The 12,897-nt window shown below is 39.6% G+C and overlaps 1 protein-coding gene across 4 annotated transcripts in view; it reads left to right on the plus strand.

The window, feature by feature from the left end:
* Nucleotides 1-12,897, plus strand: part of Trappc13 (trafficking protein particle complex subunit 13) — a 31,345-nt gene that overhangs the window by 12,032 nt on the left and 6,416 nt on the right. For 2 of the 4 annotated variants that reach the window (XM_034523199.2, XM_034523200.2), the window contains exons 5-9: nt 3,264-3,391; nt 7,469-7,541; nt 8,045-8,089; nt 10,284-10,301; nt 12,140-12,273. In XM_034523199.2, coding sequence (XP_034379090.1) covers nt 3,264-3,391; nt 7,469-7,541; nt 8,045-8,089; nt 10,284-10,301; nt 12,140-12,273 — 398 coding nt within the window. The remainder of the gene's footprint in view (nt 1-3,263; nt 3,392-7,468; nt 7,542-8,044; nt 8,090-10,283; nt 10,302-12,139; nt 12,274-12,897) is intronic. The other 2 variants (XM_034523201.2, XM_034523202.2) reach the window with 1 other exon arrangement.

The raw sequence follows: 12,897 nt of genomic DNA on the forward strand, positions 1-12,897 counted from the left end.
AAAGTGTGTACAACGTTTTGAACCCCTGCTTCATTTTATATGAGCTGTGCTCACCCCGGGGTTGAAGCAACCCCTGTTGCTTCTCTATGCCTGTTTTTCATCACCTAAAAACTTAAGAAATACTAGATCTGCCCACTTCAGAATTGTAAGAATTAAGTGACCAATTGGCTACCAGCCAAGACTTGTACATGGTAAGTTGCCAATAATTGTGAGCTACTACTATTTCATACTGAACATAACAAAGAGATAGCACTAATAAATATACCACTTAAGAAGGGCCAGAACTAAAAGTTAGGGTAGAGTTAACTGCAAAATGGGAAAAAAAAATTAAGTGCAACAGAGTAGCCTCAGTTGGTGAAATGATTGCTACACTTTGGTGTGTTACTCCAGCCCATACACCAAGCCACTTGGAAAGCCTAGCTTTGTGTGGGGCCTGGAACAGGAGAAGACTCTTCTGTTGGGAAACCCTGCCAATTAAGGTCGAAGTCTACCATGTTATCAGCTCCCCTGAGCCTGATACAAGTAGGGCATCCTCTTTTCTACCTTACCTGGGGAGCCCACACACACACACACACACACTGTACCTGAGGGATCTCATGTAATCCTTGACAAAATTACAGACTCAACTTCCTGGAACCCATCTCCAAGCAAATGAGGTATCATAGAACCTTAAACCTCCGCCAATGAAACTTCACCCTAAGAAGAACCCCTTCCCACTTTCCAAGGTTTATATAGTCCTTGTTCACTCCAAATAAAGTGCACAAGCTGTTTTGTTGAATATCCCTTAAGAGGGCTGTTTGATTGAATGTCCTCTAAAAGAGCTCTAACACTAAAATCTTTGGGGTACACACACACACTACTTGACCAGGATCCTGCTAACCTACCCATTCTGGACTTTATTTCATCCTTATTTGCCCACTGACCACTCTATCCTTCCTGGTTGGGATTCAGCAGAGTCTGGACACACCAAGGGAAGGAGCAAAAAATAGAACCATACTCTTCAGCGGGTTCAGGCTGCTGTGCAGGCTCCTCTACCACTTGGACCATATGATTCAGCAGTCCTGATGGTACTTGAGGTGTCAGTGGCAGGTAGGGATGCTGTTTGGAACCTTTGGCAGGCCCCTATATATGAATTACAGAAGAGACCTTTGAGATTTTGGAACAAGGCCATCATCTGCAAACAACAATTCTCCCTTTGAAAGACAGCTCTTCACCTGCTATTGGGCCTTAGTGGAAACTGAATGTTTGACAATGGACCACCAAGTTACCATGAGACCTGAGCTGCCCATCGTGAGCTAGCTGTTATCTGACCCACCAAGTCATAAAGTAGGACATGTACAGCAGCAATCCATTATCAAATAGAAATGGTATTTACGTGATTGGGCCCAAGCAGGCCCTGAAGGCACAAGCAAGTTACACGAAGAAGTTGCCTAAATACCTATGATTTCTACTCCTTTTACACTGCCATCTGCTGCCAAGCATGCACCTATAGCCTCATGGGGTGTTCCCTATAGTCAGCTAACTGAGAAAGAGACTATGGCCTAATTTACTTATGGTTCTCCATGTTGTGGAGGCACCATCCAGAAGTGGACAGCTGCAGCATTACGGCTTCTTTCTAGGACAACCCTGAAAGCACCAGTGAAGGGAAATCTTCACAGTGGGCAGAATTCCAGTCAGTACACATGGTCATAAATTTTGTCTGGAAAGAGAAATGGCCAAATATGTGATTGTTCACTGATTCATGAGCTATTGTCAATGGATTAGCTGGATGGTCAGGGACTTGGAAAGAGCATGATTGGAAAGTTGCTGAGAAAGATATCTGGGGAAGAAGTATGTGGATAGATCTCTCCTAATGGGCAAAGGATGTGAAGATATTTGTGTCCCATGTAAATGGTTATCAAAAGGTGACTTCAGCTGAGGAGGGGTTCAGTAATCAAATAGGATGACCTGTTCTGTGGACAGTCAACATCTTTATCCAGCTGTCCCTGTCATTGTTCAAGTAGGTATGGTGGCATAGAAGAGAATTGTGCATGGACTTGACAGCATGGACTTACACTCGCCCAGGCTCAGCTGGCTACAACTGCTTCTGAGTGCTAGATCTGCCAGCAAGTATACTGGCTGGTTGTGTGTGTGTCGGCTTGACACAAGCTAGAGTTATCAGAGAGGAAGGCGCCTCAGTTGAGGAAGTGCTTCCATGAGATTCAGGCAAAACACTCATACACATAAAATTAAAACAAAGTCTTAAGGAAAAAAACCACACATGCTGTAGCTGGGCACTCATGACCATAGTTCCAGTACTGGAGAGGTGGCCCAGGAAAGCCAAAAGTTCAAAGTCATACTTAGCTACACAAGAAGTTTGAGGCTAACCTGAGCTATATGAGACTCTGTCTCAAAGGAGAGAAAAAAAAAAAACCAAACCCTCGTATGTTCATACTGATGATGCAGGCTAGTCTAGCATGAAGGGTACCAGTGTGAACTTACTTCCCTGCCTTCTTATTTGTACCTTTTTACTCCAGAAATGAAAACCTAATTCTTTGTTATCCATAAGCATATGTACATATATACATACTTATATCAATACTTATATACATGCATGTATACTATACACATGCATATACATACATACATACTTGTCTCATCATGGCATATACACAAAATAAATTTTAACATTGTTAGCTTATAGCCCTATGAGAAGGAATGCACAAGCCATATAACTTGTTTTGTCCTTTGACATAGACAGTGTCAAGATTCTGTTTTCCAAATTTGTGGGGTTTTGTCCCTACTTTTTCCTCCTACTGTGCTTGTAGTCTTCATTTGCATACTGTTAATGTTCATATGTTTCTATTTTATCGGTTTTGGATTTTCCCTATTTTCTGGTTGTTTTCATTGATCGTTGATGTTGCAGTGTGTATATGTGTAGTCTTGCCGTGGTTCTGAGCATGAGAACATGCTCAGCTATAGTGCCCTTCCTGTATCAGCTTCCTCATTTTTATTGCTCCCTTGATCCTTTTTCAGTTTCTTTAATAACATATTAATTGTATATTGTAGTGGGTTTTCTATGACATTTGTATAACACACACACACACACACACACACACACACACACACACACACACACACGAGCCCTCTCTCCTCTCCTCTCCCTGGTCTTCTTCCTCTTCCCAGATGACCAGCCACCTATCCCCGCTATCCTGTCCACAGCGCCGTCCATTCGCTGTAAATGTCTGACAGCCTCATGGATTGTTCTTACCTCTTCTCTCAAGGCGGATCTCCAGACGAGTTCTCAGCGTTTAAACCTTTCAGCCTCCAATGCTGCTGTGGCTGAACTTAAACCTGATTGTTGTATTGATGATGTCATCCACCATGAAGTAAAGGAAATTGGGACACACATGTAAGAATTCAGTTTACTACTTCTCAAAAGCTTGTACTCATTTATTCAGTTTGTTTCCTTTTTTTGTCTTTCGTATATTTTTATAAATATTTATATATTTTAAATATATCTATAATAAACACATAAATATACAATATATATTTAACTATATTGTATATTTATATATTTTAAGTATTTGTTTATTTATTTGTCTATTACATACTCACTTTTCATCCCACTCACTGTCCCCCTGCCAGTCATCCCCTCTCACAATCTTTCCCTCCATTTCTCCTCTGGATGAGTGGTGTCCCTCCTGGGTATCCCCTGACCCTGGCACTTCAGGTATCTGTTAGACTAGGTGCTTCCTCTCCCAGTGAGACCAAACAAGGTAGCCCAGCTAGAAGAACATATCCCATGTACAGGCAACAGCTTTTGGGATGGTCCCCACTCCAGTTGTTCCAGACCCACATGAAGACCAAGATGCACATCTGCTACATACGTGCAGGAGGCCTAGGTCCAGCCCTGTATTTTCTTTGGTTGGTGATTCAGTCTCTGAGAACTCCAAGGGTCCAGGTTAGTTGACTCTGTTAGTCTTCCTGTGGAGTTCCTATCACCTTCAGGACCCACAATCCTTCCTCCTGTTCTTCCATAAGAGTCCCCAAGCTCCATCCATTGTTTGGCTGTGGGTGTCTGCATCTGTCTAAGTCAGCCACTAGATGGAGCCTCTCAGAGGACAACATGCTCCTATCTGCAAACATAACAGAGTATCATTAATAGAGTCAAGGATTGGTGCTTGCCCATGGCATGGAACTCAAGTTGGGGCAGTTTATCCCTCTGAAACTATTTAGGCTTCCGAAACTCCCAGGGACCCCTAAAGCCAGTCCCAGAAGCCAACTATCTCTTCAAAGTATTCCTCATTCCTCCTGTCTCTACTTCCCTCATCAACTGTGCTTCTCTTCATTGTATCCATTAAAGCATGTAATGCAGAAACATTGTAAATAAAAAGTTGTACCTAGTTATTTGATCAGATGGTTTTCCACCAGCTCTATTGAAGGTACTTTTTACTGTATATTCTGAGATTGATATGAACTTTGGATTAAAATTCCCTAGAGGTGAGTTTTCTAGCCATCATTTATTAATCACTTAGCACTTGAGCGATCCCCCACTAGCCTTTAGAAATTCTGATTTTTCTATGCCTTTCAAAGCTGTCTATAACGTAATCCACCACCTATGTCATTCTTGCTTCTCTTCCTACAGTCACGTGGATCTTCTTTAACTGCAAACTCATTCTGTGGTATGAAGTGTGTTTGCTTACAAAGAACTACCTGTGGCATTTTGTATAATTTCTTATGTCTCAGAAATAGAATGAGTTTCTCAAAGCTTTCCTACATGTGCATATAGCTTGCAGAACCTGTGGGTTTTCTATCTTTTGTCCTTACAGTTATTATGAGGTTAACATATAAAGTCTGTATAGCCTGTATATCCCAGTGAAATAGCAGAGAACAGGGGTGATCTTCACTGAAACTGAACTTCCTGGGTAATTGTGTAGCCACTATGCTATAGGAAATGGATTAAACCAATTTAGAAGACCCAGAACTCAAGGCTGGTCTCAAAACCTGTAGGTGCTATAGTGCTTCTCCTGCTTCCAGGGCAAGTATTGTGAAGGGTTTTGGCTTTGTTGCTGGTTTTTGGATTTGTGTGTGTCTGTGTGTGTGTGTGTGTGTGTGTGTGTGTGTGTTTGCACACTCATGCACATAGGGGTTTGGGTTTTTGTTGTTTGCATATACTTTGCTTTGTTGAGATGGGGTTATCACTGTTTGGTCAAGTTGCTCTTACACTTAAGATGCAACTAAGCTGTCCTGTAGCTGATGATTCTCCAGCCTCCCCTTCCCCTACCAGTACTAGAGGCATATGGCACCACACCCAGCTCACTTTCTAGCCCCTATTATCAATATGAGGCACCAATATAAAGGAGAAATTAAACAACCCAATTTTACTAAGTTGTATAGAACTATTAAAAGATTAATGTATTTCCCAGTCGTTTCATATGTATTTGTATGACATATATAAATATTTTGCAAGCTTTTATGCTTCTCAGTTCACTGTGAATATTTTTCTACATCAGTCAGTAGCCTTAAAGACATGCTTTTCTAAATAACTACTTAGGTGTTTGGTCAATGTGCTTTGTTTACAGAATATTTACAGGATTTTGCTACTATAAAGAACAAAATAGAATCCAATATTGCCTGTGAATACTTGAAGTAGATGTTCTGTGCAAATCAAGTCTCAAGGCTCTAAACCACAAGATTGTTTCTAAATTCCTTTCATCATCTGGCAATGTAAATACACTTAAGTTTCTCTAAGTCTCACCAACCTAAGGGATTCTTGTCAAACCTTATAAGATTAAAAGTATTATCTCATTGTTTTAGCATCTTTGACTGTGTGTGTGTGTGTGTGTGTGTGTGTGTGTGTGTGTGTCTGTAACTTACTATTTCACAGTTTTATTAACTCCTTACAGGACTGTAACATACCTGTGTATTCTTTTCATAAAATAGTTACGTATTCCTTTCCTCACGTTTTGAATGATACATTCCTATTTTGCTGATATTAGAAGAACCTTTTATATAGTAACAATTTAGCCATCTTAGTATGTTATTACTAGAAGTATTTTATACCAAGGTTTTAATTGTTTTAGTGGGTTTTGTTTTCTTGAGACATAGTCTCATTGTGCATCTGTGGCTGGCCTAGAACTCAGGCTTGCCTAGAATTCACAGAGATCCACCTGCCTCAACCTTTGCCTACCAAGTGCTGGGATTAAGGTATGGGCCACCACACCCAGGTTTCCTCATGGTTTTTATTAAAACTTGCACACAATTCCCCACTGTAACATATTCTCTCTCCCTGGCATTTCCTTTAAGATGCATATTTTTCAAGTGCAAATGAACTCTTCCCCTTCAATCATATGCTTATTCTGGAATATATTCTACTTCCAAAGAAATTTGAAGTTCTTATTCTAAAAGAGAGGTATTTATTTTAATGTTTGTGCGAGAGAGACTGTAATTTATAGTTAGTACCTAGAGTATGTGCAGTAGCAATGGAGGCAGGAAAAGGATGTGAGATCCCTTGGAACTGGAGTTAACCAGGCTGTTAGGACCAGCCCTGTAAGAGGAGAATCAAACCCATTTCCTTCACCAGGCAGCAGGCACCCTTAATCACTGGGTCGTCTCCAGCCCCAATTCTCAACTTCTTAAAGTGAATTTTCTTGTTCCTGTGTCAACATCTAGTGTGTTGTGGTCCTAAGGATAGAGCTGCATTAACAGGACACGGGGTACACAGGCACACTTTACTCGGTGTCAGCTTCTTTTAAAAGCAAAGCAGAATAAAGATTTTTCCCACAGTTTCCGGCTTACACCAGGTGCTGTTTCCCTAGCAATGGCTTATATTGGTTCAAAGTGACCCAAGCCTCCTTGCAGACTGAGAGTTCTGTCAACAGCCCAACTCTAAGATGTGTTGCTTCTTATAATAAAATCAAAGTTGCTTTCTCATGAGAGAAAGCACATGAAGGCCACTTCCTTAGGTTTGCAGCTGACTTGGTAGAACACCAGGATTCTCTGCTTGAGAAAGTATGCCTCCTCTGTATCTTAGCATGCTGAGACTGGCAGGAATCCTTCACTGCCCAGCAGCTAGCAAGCTGGAAGCCGTCTCCTCATGCCATGCCATGCCATTTGTCTGTATTTATATCCGAATATACTAAATTTTGTTATTCCTACTATAATCTCATTTAGCTACAATTTCACATTGTTGACATTTTTTTACCTTTTTTTAAAAAAAAAATTTTATTAGATATTTTCTTTATTTACATTTCAAATGTTATCCCCTTTCCTGGTTTCCCATCTGAAAGCCCCCTATCCCATCCCCCTGGCCCCTGCTTCTATGACAGTATTCCCTCCCCCCACCCACTCCGGATTCCCCATCCTGGCATTCCCCTACACAGGGGCATCCAGCCTTCACAGGACCAAGGGCCTAGCATATTGGATTTATTATTAAGAAGAGAGCTGGGAAATGATTCCAGAATATTAAGACGTCTTTCTGTTTCAGCTTGGTGTGTGCCGTGAGTTACACAACTCAGGGTGGAGAAAAAATGTACTTTAGAAAATTCTTCAAATTTCAGGTATTGAATATGGCAGAGATAAAGTTGTTTTCAAATGCCTTTTATTTTCTTACAAGTGTAATTGTCCTCTTTTGGGGGCGGGGGGGGGACAAGTTTTAAATAGATCCAATAGCACATGTCTTGGATTCACTTTATAAACTAGTGTTCAAAAGTCAGACTAAGTTACGTCCAACCAAATTATCATCACCAATGTAATGTTTTTATAATAAAATGAAGCATTTTATTAAAAAATAAAATCTTGCTTTATTAATGAGACAACATAAAAATCTAAAAAGGGATAAAATGAATATAAAGCCTAAGTAAGATTACTACAAATAGCATTAAGTAGTCAAAGAATATTAAATGAACAAATACTGATTGTTTAGCATGAATATTTCATAAACACTCCAAAACCTTTAACAATTAGAATTAAAACATGGCTTTGAGTCATTAAAGCCTGTGGTGTAAAACAAATGAAACTGGACAAATCAGAATCCTTGACTGCTGTGCTTTGTTTTAACCAGGTTCTCAAACCATTGGACGTGAAAACCAAATTTTATAACGCAGAGGTAAGTGTGAGGCATGTGATAAGATTTCAGTTAAACATGGACATCTCCACTGAAAGTCAGAGGTAGCTCCTGTCATGTTGAAGCGATGCTAATATAACTGAAGTGTTGTGTTAATGAGCCTAAATTCCAGTAAGAAGTGGCTTTTGTTGAAAGTGTTCCTTATTCTGCTTGTTTCAACCTACGTATGATCAGTGTGTCTGGATTTCTGCTCTGGTGATTTTCTGGGACATTCACCCCTTTTAAACAACTGCCCTACAATCCACATAATTGTGAGGGGTTGCTTTCACACACTAGCAAGCTGCTGAATCCTCGCAGTGACTTTCTGGATGTTTCTAGATTCAGGTGGTGGGCACAGACTTCATGTCCATGGGAAAAGAAAGGCAGCAAGTGCCCCCTGGGGCATCCATGTACCAACTAGAGCCAGGCCCCCAGTGCTAGAAAGCTTACTGGGGGAGCCTCGAAGGGCACAACTGGAGAAAACTGGAACCTAAAGACTAGGACATGCTCTGTCCTTTAGCCTAGAGAAAAGTTAAGTAGGATTGGCCCCAACATAAAGAATTTTATTGTTTGGATTTTCCCCAAAATTGTAAATTACCTCCAAGGCTGTAGAAAAATGAGATCTCAGGTGGCTGGTGAGTTAAGGCCAGCCTGTGACGCACAGTGGGCTAGAGCTCACCCTGGGATATACAGTGAGGCCCTCCCTGCCTTGAAGAAAACAAGAACAATTGTGTCATGAAAAGTCCTTTTAGCTCTCCTATAAATTAAGAATTACTCAAATGATGTATTTTTCTCTTGAAGATTCCATCTCATTTACTGTAAAACCAGGTGGTGATCAAAAGTGTGCAGTCATGTCCTACTGCTTCACTCAGAATAAAGCTTACATTATAACTAGAATTAGCAGTCACAGTAAATAACCTACCCTGTAAATGCTTATTAGAGGAAAAGGAAAATACATGTAATTAACAAAGACGATCTAGAACCGTACATAAAATAGCAGTGGGGTAAGAAGTTAAAGCAGATATACATTCATTGAGAAAACTAACTAGAAACAAAGCATGGAAAAATCACTATGATCTCAAAAGTTTTTTAAAATTACAAGTTAGACAAATACTCCTCAGCCAATCGCATGAATCAGTCAGATTGTGTATTTTAAGAAGTTGGTAAACCACATCATCGGGACTGGCTGACATGTAATACCCTGTGGTCCCTGGGCCATATATTTGTCAAACGTGTTTTGTTACTGTTTCTAATCATGCTAATGTGAAACTGGTTTCATGAAAGAGTTGCTTTAGTTTTCTAAGCTAGGAAAGTCTTAGAGGGAGATGCATAATTAGTAGATAGATAGGAGTCAACCGTTTGGTCACCTGCTGAGTTCAAAGCCCTGTGTCAGATGCGGAAGTGAAGTAAATATAAGCAGTTGGCTTCCCCAGCCTCAGAGACTTACTGTGGTGGTGGGGACTGTATAATATAGTCACAATATATGTAATTCCCTACATCCCAAACTGTGATGTGTATTCGTACTCTAGGAACATAGCAGTGACAAATTATTCCCTGCTATACATTTAATGAAGGAAGTGTCATTTGACATAATAAATCTAATTCTAAATATATATTTATGTAATACATTATAGACTGAAATCTCATAACAATAAGAAGAAAATGAACTGAATTGTCTGTAATGGTCTATCCCAGCATTTCCTTAAATATGACCTGTGGTAACTTTATGATAACTTTAATCACCCAAGATCCTCCTCTAGGAAAGCGTTCCAGCATTAGGTAAATTCAAGAGAAGCTTTCTGACGTTGTGTTCTAAGTGTGGAGTGGAGTGTACTTCCCTGAGGTATGGAGAACGGCAGGACAGGAAAGACAGTGTACAACACAACAGCAGCAGATGAAGAGTGTGAGCAGATCCGTGGGCTCGCTCTGCCCTCCGGCCGCCTGTCTTGTTGGTGGCCGTTTCAGTAGTTAGCCTAGTCCTCTTCTCTGCCCATTGTCATATAACTGTAGCAATGTCGCCTCTTAGAAAAGTAGTTTGTCATATTTCTGTATGTTGCTTCCTGTTTACTTTCTTGTTTACTAATGCTGTCTTTAGTAAGTAAAAAAAATGCAGAAATGCATTTTATTTTAAAGTTATTCTTTTTCTTTAACATTTAACTCTGATTTTTCTAATTTTTCTTTTTTATTTTCCCATTAGAGTGACCTCAGTTCTGTGGTAATTTCATTTTTTATTATAAATTTATATGCTTTTCTCACCACTTTTTGACTCTGCCTAATTAATCTCTCTCTATAAAACATAGTGGAAAAACAGTTAGTTGTGAATACTCAGTCTGTGACTTCCAGAAGAGAATGCGCAATTTGAAAATACTTTTTCAGTTGTTTGCCTGTGAGATTAATTATCACACTGACATGATTGCATTCTCATTTCTAGTGTCTTTGGAGCTATATTTTAGAAGATACTTATAATCTCGTTCTGTTTCATCTTTGGGATTTTCAATGTCTTGCTGTGAAATACCCAATTATCTTCCTTTCCTTACATAGAATGTGCACTATAAATTCATTTTGAGGTGCACAGCGGTTGTACATCTGTGCCTTTAACAAAAGGAAACAAATTTTCCACACTGGCTAAATTCATATTTTCAATTTCTATTTACAATAAGCAGTATTTGCTTATTATTTACATGTGTATAGCAGCATCAGCAGCCTCAGCACTAAATGCGTGTCCTAATTTTTCAGACATTAAATGACTTGGTACTAACTGTTCAGACTAACTTGATTTTCCATTATGCTGCTTTCCTTTCATTTTACCTAAGCTGTTCATCATGTTACACAGAGAATTGCATTTTAAAAATTGAAATGTGGGCCTTTGGTTATTTTAAGAGCAATGGATATATGGGATATATTCACTTCTCTTCTTAAGAAAGAGTAATAAAAAGATGTGTTTAGATGGCACGTAGCTTTAGCCGGCTGTGGTGGTACACAGTTTCAGTCAGCAGCAGTTGGGCGACAGAGGCAGATCTGTGAGTTAGGGGCCACCCTTGGCCGTGTAGTTCTAGGACAGGCAGAGCTAACAGAGATGCTCTGTCTCAGAAAAGAAAAAAAGAAAAGAAAAGGGTATATTGTTTTAATTTGAACCCATGTCTAAAAGGCTAAAGAATCTGTTTTAGGCACATTAAATTATAATTTCACTATATTTCACATGGTTTGACACTTTTCTTCAGCATTTAAAAAGCTCATAATTTCTCAACTTGAGGGCATAGTTAATTTCAGACTTCTATAACTGAAACTTTTGGGGGAAAATGATTTCTGAATACCCTTGGAAAGGAGACCCAGAACCCAAGAGGTATAAAATTAAAGATGTTTAACAGAAATAAGCAGAGAATTCAGTGTTTTTGTAAATTGAATATTTAAGTTACCCACTGAAATGAATGACGTCACTGAAATCTGTCAAAGTCCACAGAATACTGTGTGGCAGGTTTAGAAGCCAAGCCTCCCTCAGGCTGTCTACAGACTCCTGTTAGAGATCCGCATACAATGAACCCAAAAGTGACTAAGACCACATCTAAACTACTTTAATTCTACACCCTAAAAATTACACCCTGGTGGGCATAACAGAAGATTATTCATAGCTAGTGGTCTCTATCTAACTTGAAATAGTTGCATGTTAGTTACATTATACCAGAATACTCAAATGAAGACTATTGTCTCCCCTTAGCACTGTCCTTTTACCATTTTAGCATCTGATCAGATTTAGATTTTGTTGTTGTAACTGAAATACTAGTCAAACATATGCTTTTGGGGTCTATAAAATACATTCAGGTTATCCCACATCCATTGTTTGACAGGGCATCTGTTGACTAACACCTCACTTTGCTCCTGTTTATTACGTCAGGAGGAAGAGTTCTTTTCTTGCATTAATTGTGATAATTTTGATTTGCAGGCATGAACTAATCACATTTGTGGTTAATACATTTTATATAAGTAAGATGTTTTTATTTAGGTTAATACTTTAAATACCATGACATTTTGGTGGATTTTTTTTCATATCCTCAGACTGATGAAGTATTTCTTGAAGCCCAAATTCAGAATATTACAACCTCACCAATGTTTATGGAGAAAGTTTCACTAGAGCCATCAATAATGTACAATGTAACAGAATTAAATTCGGTGAACCAAGCTGGAGAGTGGTAAGTATGAAATGTTTGCTATTATTTGGAAAGAGGCAGGCTTTTCTGGTGTAGTAGATTTATTTTAATATAATTGATGAACATAATGTTTTAGAGAAAGTTTAGATTAATGAAAACCTTCCTAAGAAAACAGAAGTCCCACAAGCCCTCGCGAGTCAATTTCTCCTCTTGGTCTTTGTTTCCTCATGCGCCTTTGTTTGTCTTAGAGCCAGGCTCTCTCGTGTTGCCAGGCTAGGCTCAAGCTAGCTTCTGCCACAGGTTCCCAAGGAGCATTATACTCCATGCACCCAGCTCTCCTGTCCTGTGTTAATGTGGGCACATTTTATGATCCTTGGGCCAATATCAATTCCTTATACAAGCAAAGTTCATAGTTGAAGTCTAGTGTATGTGATGTCCACAGTGTAAGATTGGACAAGTTCACTGTGGCATGTCTGCACATGTGAAGACTTCCTCACACCTGCTTGTACCTCCCTCTACATAAAGAGCCTGCCTTTTCCCATCTTGTGTTGCACTTTTCAAAAGTGCTTGTTCTCTCCTCGACCCCCAAGACAGGGTTTCTTTGTGAAGAAAGCTCTGTAGCCCAGGCTAGCCTGCCTGCCTCTGCCTCCTGAGAGGAAATAAAGG

Source organism: Arvicanthis niloticus, chromosome 19 (genome assembly GCF_011762505.2).
Source record: "Arvicanthis niloticus isolate mArvNil1 chromosome 19, mArvNil1.pat.X, whole genome shotgun sequence".
Lineage (NCBI taxonomy): Eukaryota > Metazoa > Chordata > Mammalia > Rodentia > Muridae > Arvicanthis > Arvicanthis niloticus.